Source organism: Trichomycterus rosablanca, chromosome 5 (genome assembly GCF_030014385.1).
Source record: "Trichomycterus rosablanca isolate fTriRos1 chromosome 5, fTriRos1.hap1, whole genome shotgun sequence".
NCBI lineage: Eukaryota > Metazoa > Chordata > Actinopteri > Siluriformes > Trichomycteridae > Trichomycterus > Trichomycterus rosablanca.
Window position 1 is genome coordinate 14145727 of NC_085992.1, and position 12357 is coordinate 14158083.

Genomic DNA, 12357 nt, shown 5'->3' on the forward strand with positions numbered 1-12357 from the left:
AGTGGTAAACCGGCGACAGGGTCATGGGCGGCCCAGGCTCATTGATGCATGTGGGGAGCAAATGCGAGCTACTGTAGCTCAAATTGCTGAAGAAGTTAATGCTGGTTCTGATAGAAAATATCAGAATACACAGTACATCACAGTTGCAGGGCTGTTTTGGCAGCAAAAGGGGGACCAACATAATATTAAGAAGGTAGTCATAATGTTATGCCTGACTCGTGCAGGTGAAAAATGGTGCCGGAGGGGGCGTATGTCAGTTGAGAGGCATCCTCAGTCAGCGGTGAAGGGTCGAATCAGTATAGAGCATGCAATCAGGGTAATTGGACACGACTAGGGGAGAAAAATTGGGGGGGAAAAGTGGGGAAAAATAGAAAATAAAAAAAAAAATGAAAAAGAAGAGCTAATGTTTGCTATTTTCATGGAAACTTCCACCTCTGTCTTAATGTAGCCGTTTTCCCCAGCAATAATAAAAAAAAAAACAATTGATTTTATTCCTTCTTATGCAATAGTTACCACTGTGCCTAAATGATTTTGCCAAGCGATGTATTCCCATTAGGGAAGAGGTTGTATTGCAACACAGGGCAGCTAGGCATGAATTCTGGCAGATTTTGCTGTTCCTGTCTCTTTCGCTCTTGTGACAGTCCAAAAGAAATAAAAAAAAGAAAGGAAACGGAGGTGGGGCGAATGAGAGGAATCCTGCCAAAAGAGCCAGCTCCCCCACCTGCTACTGCCAGTGTGAGCCAAGACTGAGAGCTTCATCCACCTACACATATACACTTTCACACAGAAGCACACATATGCACACGGACTTACACAAACAACTCACTGTGAGAAAATCATAGAGTCTGGCTAAGCTAATTTCTACAAAAAAAAGAGTACACTTTAATTACACCTGAGCTCAACAGTGCTCATGAACAGCTGTGCTTTACTGAGATTACTGAATGGCATTCAACACATTTTCAATTAAATTATGAAGATTTCTTATAAATTGTCACACAATTCTACACTTACTGTCCATTTTATCAGCTCCACTTACCATATAGAAGCACTTTGTCCATCTGTTTCTCTACATACTATTTTAGCCTGCTTTCACCCTGTTCTTCAATGGTCAGGACCCCTACAGCGTAGTGAGTCATGCTCAGCACTGCAGTGACACTGACATGATGGTGGTGTGTTAGTGTGTGTTGTGCTGGTATGAGTGGATCACACAAAGCAGTGCTGCTGGAGTTTTTAAATACCGTGTCCACTCACTGTCCACTCTATTAGACACTCCTACCTAGTCGGTCCACCTTGTAGACGTAAAGTCAGAGACGATCGCTCATCTATTGCTGCTGTGTGAGTTGGTCATCTTCTAGACCTTTATCAGTGGTCACAGGATGCTGCCCATGGGGCGCATCAGTCCAGCAGTGACAGTGAGGTGTTTAAAAACTCCAGCAGCGCTGCTGTGTCTTATCCACTCATACCAGCACAACACACACTAACACACCAGCACCATGTCAGTGTCACTGCAGTGCTGAGAATGATCCACCACCTAAATAATACCTACTCTATGGTGGTCCTGTTGGGGCCATGACCATTGAAGAACAGCATGAAAGGGGGCTAACAAAGTATGTAGGGAAACAGATGGACTACTGTCAGTAATTGTAGAACTACAAAGTGCTTCTATATGGTAAGTGGAGCTGATAAAATGGACAGTGAGTGTAGAAACAAGGAGGTGGTGTAATGTTATGGCTGATCGGTATATACATACACAACATGGTCAGTAGTTTGTGAATAATACCTACTCTGTGGTGGTCCTGGGAGAGTCCTGACCATTGAAGAACAGCATGAAAGGGGGCTAACAAAGCATGCAGAGAAATCGATGGACTACAGTCAGTAATTGTAGAACTACAAAGTGCTTCTATATGGTAAGTGAAGCTGATAAAATGGACAAGGAGGTGGTTTTTATGTTATGGCTGATCCATGTATGTTTATTAGAGAGCTGCAGTAAGTAGTGCGTGTTTGGGTTGGCTGAACTTGCACACAGTTGCAAAATCACATATTCATCAAAGTTTACTCAGTGTTTGCCTCTTATGTAATCTGGTAAAGAACAAATCTGTGTAACAGAGTATACTACCAGCAAGAAGAGTATAAAAACAAACTTCTACCAACCAGGCAGAGGAACTTTTCAGGAGAAACAAAAGCAAAATATGAAGAGGTTCTTCTTCGCTTTAGGTATGTTCAATGTTTATACAATATTATTCTAGCCAGGCCTGTTTGGGTCAAATATTTCAAATGTATTGATATTTAATACATAGACTTTTTAAAGGCAATTGATTATACATCTACAGCATCTGCTGGTGCAATCAAACATAAAATAATTAAATGCCTACAAGATAAAACCAAATAATAATGTGATTTTAAACAGATTATAATCATGATTTGGTACAAAAGCAGCATCCAGGAATGGCTGAGTCTTTCATGAGCAAAGATGATCAGAGGATCTCCAGTTTATCAACAAATGTGTGAGAAAATTATTTCAATTTTTAAAAACAATGTACCTCAAATAAAGATGGGAAGGGATTTGCATATTTCTCCATCTACAGTGTATAATATCATTAAATAATTAAAGAAGTCTGACAGGATTTAAGTGTGTAAAAGGCAAGGGCGCAAGCTTAAGTTGAACACCTGCATCAAGAACCGTCATTCATTAATAGCTGATATAACCACATGGGTGAGGGATTACTTTGGCACCTTTGTCAAGCACTACAATACAGAGTTACATGCACAAATGCCACTCAAAATTTTACTGTGCAAAAAAGAAGCCTTATGTTAACCATGTCCAGAAGTGTCATCAACTTCTCTGGGCTCAGAGGCATCTAGGATGGACCATCACACAGTGGAAACATGTATTGTGGTCAGATGAATCAGCATTCCAGGTCTTTTTTGGAAAAAAAATGAACGCTGTGTGCTCCGGACCAAAGACAGAAAGGACCATCCAGACTGTTATCAGCAACAAGTCCAAAAGGTAAAAGGTCATTTACACTTCTGTGATGTAGCATTAATGCAGAATGGTACACTGATATTTAAGAGCAACATATGCCGCCTTCAAGACGTAAATTGATTTTTTAACAAGAAACAGCAAAACCACATGCTGCACACATTACAAAAGCATGACTGCAGAGGAATGGGTATGGGTACTATACTGGCCTCCCTGCAGTCCTGACCCATCCCCGATATAGAATGCTTTTAAAACAAAAAAAATGACACCCTGTATTGTTGCACATCTTAAGACGTGTTTGAAGGAAAAATGGGACAAAGTAACACCTCAAACCCTTGATCGCTTGGTATACTCAGAGACAAAATGTCTATTAAGTGTTGTGAGAGGAAATGGCAACATTACAAAGTGGTAAATGCTTTACCGTCCCAACCTTTTTTGGAATGTGTTGCAGGAATGGATGTGTATTAACAAATGAAATGAAGTTGACCAGACAAAACATGAAATATCTCAGGTTCATCCTGTCTGCAATGAAATAAAAGTCAAAGTGAATGTAAGGAACACTGCATTTTTTTATAAAGAAAACTTAAGTACCCAAAGGATGAACACCCACACATCAGGTGAACATGCTGTGGTTTTACTCTGATGCTATTTGTGGGCAGTTTAAAACAACTACAATGTTACTGCTACACAAAATGTAAAATCGTTGATATCCATAAAGCAAATAAAGTTACAAATTTGAAGTCATGTTATTAAATACAGAACTTATTGAACTCTTGTTACTCTAGTCTTGTAAAAAAATATAAAAAACATGGGCTCAGTTTCAGCTACCTACCATAAGAACATAAAAGCTTAGCAATGATGGTTTGATCATTGTTGTGCATGTTCTCTGAAGTTCTCTTCTTAGGTGCAGCTCGGAGCGAGGACTACACCCGGATGAATTCCACTGACTGCCCTTCACCTCACTGGTCCTTTGAGGAGTTCTCAGAAAAACTTACGGTACCACTGCCAATATTTTACTAGAATTCAAAGTTAAGAAAATAAAATTAAAATTAAAATAAGTTGAGTGAATAAAAGAGAAAAAAATGAAATAAAAGTACTGAGTGAACATATACACTGCTCAGATTTAAAATTAATCATCACAGTATAACACCAAGTCAGTTAAGCTTCAGGGATATCAATTTGGGGTGGCAAGGTGGTGCAGTGGGTCCAATTGCCAGACTGCGTCATGCTTCCTCTCCACCAATGCCGATCCCCACTCTGATTGAGGAGAACGAACCTAACCCACGCCCCCTCCGACACGTGGGCAGCAGCCGTATGCATCTTGTCACCTACATTTGACGAGTGCAATGCGGATCAGCACTGTGTACAGAGAGACACACCCTGACAGCACTCTTTTCCTGTCTCTGTGCAGGCGCCATTAATCAGCCAGCAGAGGTCGTAATTGCATCAGATATGAGAGAGTCCCCATCCGGCTTTAATATCCCACCCCTATCTGAACAACAGGCCAATCGTTGTTCATGTAGCCGCTCAGCCCAGCCGGCAGGCAGAGCTGAGACTCGATACGATGTATTCAAGATCCCAGCTCTGGTGTTCCAGCGTGTGTTTTTACCGCTATGCCACCTGAGCTTCTGTGTGGAGTTTGAATGTTGAATTGAACATTGAATGACGTTGATCGGCCTTGACATTTACATTTTACACTTTCGGCATTTAGCAGACGCTCTTATCCAGAGTGACTTACAGATGTGCTTCCAAAGTAAACATTTCCTACTCTAGTTTAAGTAAACAACAATCCGAGGATACAAATCTGCTGAAACCCTGTTAGAGCAATTTTTTTTTTTTTTTTTTTACTTTTCTTTAAATAAGATGCTATAGAAGGTAAGTGCATGTTATTGCTCAGCCTAAGTGCTTAGTAAATCGTTTTTTGAAGAGTGAGAGACTCAGATGTTTCAAAAATATTACATTAATTATTATAATTGACTATAGAACTAAATTATAAACGGGATATTCCGCTAGCACACCAGCGCAGAGATTCTTAGCTCCTTGGTTCGAAACTCAGCATTGCCATCAGTCGGCTGAGCGCCATATAGTGGGCATAATTGGACATACCTGCAGCAGACACGGTTCTGCTATGGTGGGATGACCGGACTAGGTGGGATGACCGGACTAGGTGGGTGGGGTCTTCAAATGCAGTGTAAGGAACCTGATTGGCAGATAGAGAGGCACCTGTGCAGTAAGCATGGGTGAAAAAGGGTTCTGCACGTGGGTCGGAGGAGGCATGAGCAGCAATATACCCACCTCGACTGCAATCAGGGATCCTCCAGCAGCAGGACACAAATTGACTACACTAAATTGGGAGAAAATGCATAAATAAAATAAAAATAAATAAATAAATAAATTATAGAACCTTTTACACCACCGGGCTGCAGACCGGTACCGGTCCGTGGGTTATTAATTAATGGGCCGCACAGAAAAAATAAATAATTCGAGATCGCTACAAAAAGCAATTAAATTTTCAACGCTCTTCAGGGTGTTTTTGTCTTATCACCACTAGGTGGGAGCAGCGTCTCGTTGCAGCGAAAAAGCTCAGGATTTACACCGATTTGTCATTCTATAGTTATTCTATTTTAAATCCTCCTGCCCCCACCGGTCCGTATAATTATATCTTTTTTTCCCCCAACTTTCTCCCCTAATCTAGTCATGTCCAGTTACCCTGGTTATGTCCTCAATACTGATTCGACCCTTCACTGCTGACTGAGGACGCCTCTCAACTGACATACGCCACTGACGAGCCCCACTGACGAGCACTGTGTACGGAGGGCCACACCCCCATCAGCGTTATTCCTCAGCCCTGTGCAGGCGCCATCAGTCAGCCAGCAGGGGCCGCAGTTGCACCAGTTATGAGGACCTATGGTCCGACTTTTTACCCCTATGAACAACAGCCAATCGTTGTTCATGCAGCCGCCCAGCCCAGTCGGAAAGGCAGAGCTGAGTTTCAATACGATGTATTCGAAACCCCAACTCTGGTGTGCTAGCGTACTTTTTTTTACCGCTGCGCCACCTGAGCGGCCGTGAAATTATATCTTATATGAAACCGGTCCGTGGTGCAAAAAAAGTTGGGGACCACTGTTTTACACCATCAAAGTCTAATAATCTAATCTATAATTGCATATTTTTGACCCAGTACATTTTCAGAAAACCCAGACTAATCTTATTAGGAAATCATTCATTCAGAGAAAGGAACAACTCTGGAAACTATACAATCTGCTATGACATGTCCTTATAAGTGTATGTAAACTTCAGACTATATACATTTAGCAGATGCTTTTATCCAAAGTGTAATGCAATGAATTGGTGTTGGTTGCCTCGCAGCTATTTGATCAATAGTCTAATGCTTTTACCTGTGAGCCATCACTGCCCTTGTTTACCACTTGCATTCCAAAACAGGTCTCAGACGAGTGTATCAAGTCTCTGGCTAACCAATGGACGTCCACTCAGTACGCAGCCATAATAGACAACATGAACAGACTCACAAGCTTTTTCAGAAAACAAGCAGGAGGTGAATAAAAATATACATATACATATAGCTAGCATACAGTCTTTGAAAATTGCTCCCAAAAAATAACCAGGGTTTTATTTTTTTACAGTTTGTAAGGGTGCTATACCTGCAGAGTGCCCGACTCCGGCGGTTCACATTAACGGAGGGCTGGTGTGTGTATCCTCTGAGGGGAGGCGCTTCTGCAAACCAATGTGCAATGAGGTACAAAAATATAATAATGACCATAATGCTCTTGACCTTTGCAAATAGGACACTACAGATGGTGAAAACAAGGACTCAGTAGGATGAGTCGAAAGCACCACCTTGTGGAGACAGAGAGAGTGGATTACAGTATACAGAGTAATATTCAACATACTGTATTAAATGTTAGAGTACACAACTCTGGTAACTCTGGAACTGATAAAATGAAGTCAGCTATAAAAATGGGTATGGTAGTGATGGTCAAATGACATGGATATGGAAAAACAAGTCAGTTACAACCATCACTAAGCTACAATTGATGAAAGCCTTGGTCTGTCCATTAGCCACATATGGATTAAGAAGAAAAATGTAGGGATGTCCCGATTACGTTTTTTTGTTCCCGATCCCGATCATTAATTTTGATCCCGATCCGATACCGAGTCTCAAACCGATACTTGTATTTTCTAGATATTGTCTAGATAAGAACTAGATAATACTGTTCACACAGTGCACACTTCAAGTACATTACAGTTATTCAAATTAATCCAATGTATATGTTTAACAACTGAATAGCTCTGCAGTGCTGTAGGAAGAAAATTGCCTGCATCCAAGCTATTGCTTAATGTTCTTTTATTTATACAAAATAAAAGTAAACAAACTTAGTGCAGCATTGTAGTTGTAAAACTAGAACACTCAAAATGAAGTGAAGGTTCTTTTTGAGAAAAATCAGCATCTCTGCCGTGTTAGCGGACAGCCGGTTCCTCTTCTCATCATATAATAATAAACTCGCTGTATTCGACTGAGTGTTTATTTTTTAGGTGCCGTATCAAATTGGTAGTAATTGTAGAATGTTTGGTTAAATGATATCTGGTTTGTTTCTTATGAGCCACCGTACTTGTATGCGTGTTGTTACTGTAACAAACTTTTCTGTGGTTGTATTGTGACAATGGTTTGATGGACGTTTCTACGCGAAGTGAGTGTGTTTTGACCCTTTGGGGCTTCCATAGTGCATGGAATAGCGTGCTTGGCTAACGCGATGACTCTAGCTGTCCGCTATTCGGTACCGTAACAGAAGAAGTTAATAAAGTGTTATGCTCCCGACAATCTGTGAATATACCGTGTATTTATTTCTTTATTAAGCAAGTGCATCACTACGTTGTTTTGTAAACCGGAGTGATCCTTGACTCACACACCATATAAATAGTAAAATTTTACAGTAATCAACGCAGCTCTGGTACTACCGCCTCGTGAAACACTCGCCTTGCAGACATTACACTTCGCTGTTGGACTTGTTTCACTTTCCCAATTTAAAGTATTTCCACACAGCGGACATGCTGACGTAAAACAAAGGATCGGGCTTAGGATCGACCTTAGTAAAGCCGATACCGATCAGTTAAAAAATGCCTAAAAAAATATCTTTGAGATCGGATCGGGACATCCCTAGAAAAATGCATTCAGGTTTTTGAGAACAAATTCATCACAAACCTGCAAAAATCTCACAGAGGAAGATGACGACCACTGAGCAAGTTTACAAAACAGCCAGAACAGAAAAGTAGCTACGTAACCACATTTGGTCCTGCACCCACATGACAACATTGAAGGCAGTGTTATGACAGGACTGGTGCAAAGACTCAATAATAAGACCAATAATAATTATATGGAACATCATGGATTGACATCATCACAAGGTGGATTGCAATTTCTTAGACAATATTACAGAAAGGTTGAACAATTTGCAATCAAAGAGGCAACTGGGAATGAGAAAGTTACTTTTTTTTTAAATAATACACTATATGCCTTTTAGGGAGGCCTGGTGGCTCGGTGGGTAGTACTGTTGCCTCATAGCAAGAAGGTCCTGGGTTTGATCCCCAGACAGGTCCTTTCTGTGTGGAGTTTGCATGTTCTCCCTGTGTCTCCTCTGGGAGTTCCAAAAACATGCAGTCAGGTTAATTGGAGACACTGAATTGCCCTGTAGGTGAATGGGTGTGTATGTTTGTGTGTGTGTGTGTCTGCCCTGCGATGGACTGGCATCCCATCCAGGGTGTTACTGTGTGCCTTGCGCCCATTGAAAGGCTCCAGCACCCACCCCCGGGTGAGTGAGTATATACTTTTTATCTTCCAGGGCTATGACTTCTCCTTTCTGAGGACATCAAGGCTCTACGAGGAATGCAGCAACTCCACCAAGCACAAGTGGACAACCCAGTATATAGGAGGCCATGAGCTGGCTGAGTGTAACGGTAAGTACCTAGTTAAAAACTTAATTTGAATGCTATTTTTGCCAGCACAGCATTTTTTTATTGTATAAAGAAGTTTAAAATAGATTCCTTAGAAAGAACAAATTTTATTGTAGCATATTTTCTCGAATACTTTTGCATAATAAATGTATTTATTTATTGCTGAAATTAACATACTGAAAACAAATAGAACATATACCAAATGTTTTATTTTAAAAATTTCTAATATATTAAATCCTGCAAATAAACTTTACATGTGCTGTATGAATATTTTAGACCCCACATCACTTCAAGAAAAAAGAGACAAAAAATGACTATAAAAACTTTAAATAATATAGAAAAATAAATAAATGTATATCCTGACTTTCATTATAGAACTTTTGACTTGACCGTTTAGTTTTTCTCTTTCACCCTACAGAGTCTACTGTTCAGATATCTGGTGCAAGTTCAGCCTACTTTCCCAAGGGCCAAGACTGCTGGAAAACTAAAAGTGAGCAAGCAATGGAGAAGAAGATCATAAAGTTTTTTAAAGATGAGCTGAGTGCTAACAACATTAAAGGACCTTTCATCCATTCCTGTGTCCTCTGTGGATAAAAGCAACAAAGCAACGTTCCAGTCGTTCATCGCTGATTAATTATACCAGGTTTTTTCCTGTGATTAAATGTGCAACAGCTATTACTTGGATAAAAAATAAAACATAGAAATTCTTTCAATAAATTTGTAGTTGATTCTCTGATCATTTTCTGCATGTGGCATACATACAGTACATAAAAATAAAAGCCACATTGCTGGTATCCTGAGTTCTGGGGGTTTGAATTCCAGGCTGGGCTCAAAATGCACATAAAGTAAACCTAAAGTAAGAAAAGTAAATGTAGCCACCGGGGACACACACATTAGTGCAACCTTAGTGCCCACCTCAAGCCTGGATAAATAAAAGGGTTGTGTCAGGAAGGGCATCCGGCATAAAAACTGTGCCAATTCAGATATACAGATGCTCTGACAGAAGCAGCTGAAAAGAATCATCAGTGATAAAGATTTGTGAATATATACACCGACAAGGCATAAAATTATGACCACTGACAGGTGAAGTGAATAACACTTACACTGTGTTCCAAATTATTATGCAAATAATATTTTCTCAGATTTTCCAAAATTACCTATATGAATTGCAGTCATTGTAATTTTCCAGTCATCAACTATTAGAGTACAATTGAAAGGTTTTTGAACAAACTGCCAATGATAACAGTATATTTTTAAAAAAAATAAAACACTCAAAATGCACTCAAAATGCATGTTCCAAATTATTATGCACAGCAGAGTTTTCAACCTTTTCATTTTTATAAAGAACAAAAAAATGGTCATTTGTGAAATTATAAGCATTAGCAGGTTATTACAAACTGAAATCAAACAGTTTTCAAGTCAAAACTTTATTCTAGGTGATGTTACATTTGCACATAGGACCCCTTGTTCGAAAGGAGCTTCTGAACTCTCTCGTCCATTGAATTTGTCAGGTTTTGGATGGTATCTGCTTCAATTGTTTTGCATGAGGACAGAATACCCTCCCAGAGCTGTTGCTTAGATGTGAACTGCCTCCCGCCATCATAGACACTCCTTTTGATGATGCTCCAGAGGTTCTCAATGGGGTTGAGGTCAGGGGAGCATGGGGGCCACACCATAAGTTTGTCCCCTTTTATGCCCATAGCAGCCAGAGATGCAGATGTGTTCTTTGCAGCATGAGACGGTGCATTATCATGCATGAAAATGATCTTGCTGCGGAATGCATGGTTCTTCTTCTTGAATCATAGCAGGAAGTGCTGTTTGAGAAACTCCACATACATTATGGAGGTCATCTTTACCCCTTCAGGGATCCTAAAGGAGCCGACAATCTCTCTCCCCATGATTCCAGCCCAAAACATTACTCCACCTCCTCCTTGTTGGCGCCGTAGCCTTGTTTGCATGGGCTGTCCATCAACCAGCCATCCTCCACTCCATCCATCTGGACCATCGAGCGTTGCACGGCACTCATCGGTGAACAAAACAGTTTTGAAGTCAGTCTTCATGTATTGTTTGGCCCACTGGAGCCGTTTCTGCTTGTGTGCAGTGGAGAGAGGAGGTCGACAGGATGGCTTACGCACAGCTGCAAACCTCTGAAGGACCCTGCATCTTGTTGTTCGGGGGACGTTGGAGGCACCAGCAGCTTCAAAAACTTGTCTGCTGCTATGACAAGGCATTTTTGCAGCTGCTCTTTTAAGCTGACGTAATTGCCTGTTGGAAAGAGTCCTCAATTTTCCCTTATCAGCACGCACACGTGTGTGCTCTGAATCAGCTACATACTTCTTGATTGTGCGATGATCACGATGAAGTGTCTTGGCAATGTTGATTGTAGTCATGCCTTGACCTAAACACTCCACAATTTGTTGCTTCTCAGCAGCCGACACATCCTTTTTCTTTCCCATTTTGGCTGAAAATGTAGGCTGCTTAATAATGTGGGACAGCCTTCTTAAGTAGTCTTGCCTTTAATTGGACACACCTGCCAAACTAATTAGCACAGGTGTCTGCAATTGCTTTCAGTGATATAAAGAGCCCTGACACACATCACCATCAATGAGTTTAACTGACAAACAAAAAAAATTCTTACCTTATCACTCCTAAACACTTTTTGCATAATAATTTGGAACACAGTGTATATATATGGGTGGGATATACTAGGCAGCAAGTGAACATTTTATAATCAAATTGTGATGGCTAGACGACTGGGTCAGAGCATCTCCAAAACTGCAGCTTTTGTGGGGAGGTACTGGTCTGCAGTGGTCAGTATCTATCAAAAGTGGTCCAAAGAAGGAACAGTGGTAGACCGGCGACAGGGTCGTGGGAGGCCAATGCTCACTGATACACGTGTGGAGCGAAGGCTGGCCAGTGTGGTCCGATCCAACAGACGAGCTACTGTAGCTCAAATTGCTGAAGAAGTTAATGCTGGTTCTGATAGGAAGGTGTCAGAATACACAGTGCATCACAGTTTGTTGCGTATGGGGCTGCATAGCCACAGACCAGTCAGGGTGCCCATGCTGACCCCTGTCCACCATTGAAAGCGCCAACAATGGGCACGTGAGCATCGGAGCACTGGACCACAGAGCAATGGAAGAAGGTGGCCTGGTCTGATGAATCACGTTTTGCATGTGCACCGCTTGCCTGGAGAACACATGGCACCAGGATGCACTATGGGAAAAAGGCAAGCCGGCAGACGCAGTGTGATGCTTTGGGCAATGTTCTGCTGGGAAACCTTGGGTCCTGCCCGTAGACTTGGTCTCCAAATTCCCAAGATCTCAATCCAACTGAGCATCTGTGGGATGTGCTGGACCAACATGTCCGATCCCTGGAGGCCCCACCTCACAACTTACAGGAGTTAA

General features: G+C 41.2%; 1 protein-coding gene across 6 annotated transcripts; it reads left to right on the forward strand.

Annotated features, from left to right (window-relative positions):
- The first annotated feature begins 2093 nt into the window (after positions 1-2093).
- On the forward strand, positions 2094-9667 carry si:ch1073-126c3.2 (uncharacterized protein LOC555816 homolog). Of its 6 annotated transcripts, none has more exons than XM_062995746.1 (7): positions 2108-2214; positions 2408-2504; positions 3873-3976; positions 6425-6536; positions 6625-6737; positions 8839-8953; positions 9369-9667. In XM_062995746.1, the coding sequence occupies exons 2-7, from the start codon at positions 2471-2473 to the stop codon at positions 9542-9544; spliced, it is 654 nt and encodes a 217-aa protein (XP_062851816.1). In that variant the 5' UTR covers positions 2108-2214; positions 2408-2470; the 3' UTR covers positions 9545-9667. The 6 variants fall into 6 exon arrangements, with proteins under 6 accessions (XP_062851817.1, XP_062851816.1, XP_062851819.1 ...); XM_062995749.1 differs by lacking the exon at positions 2108-2214 and adding an exon at positions 3432-3597 and having other exon boundaries at positions 2435-2504; XM_062995751.1 differs by lacking the exons at positions 2108-2214; positions 2408-2504 and adding exons at positions 2525-3007; positions 3432-3597.
- Positions 9668-12357: the final 2690 nt, after the last annotated feature.

Excerpts from the sequence above, each read along its gene's own strand:
- si:ch1073-126c3.2 (XM_062995746.1), top strand. The coding sequence starts at position 2,471 with ATGATCAGAGGATCTCCAGTTTATCAACAAATGT. Across the intron at positions 6,537-6,624 it reads TTTCAGAAAACAAGCAGGAG|TTTGTAAGGGTGCTATACCT; the intron begins GTGAATAAAAAT and ends ATTTTTTTACAG. Across the intron at positions 8,954-9,368 it reads TGAGCTGGCTGAGTGTAACG|AGTCTACTGTTCAGATATCT; the intron begins GTAAGTACCTAG and ends TTCACCCTACAG.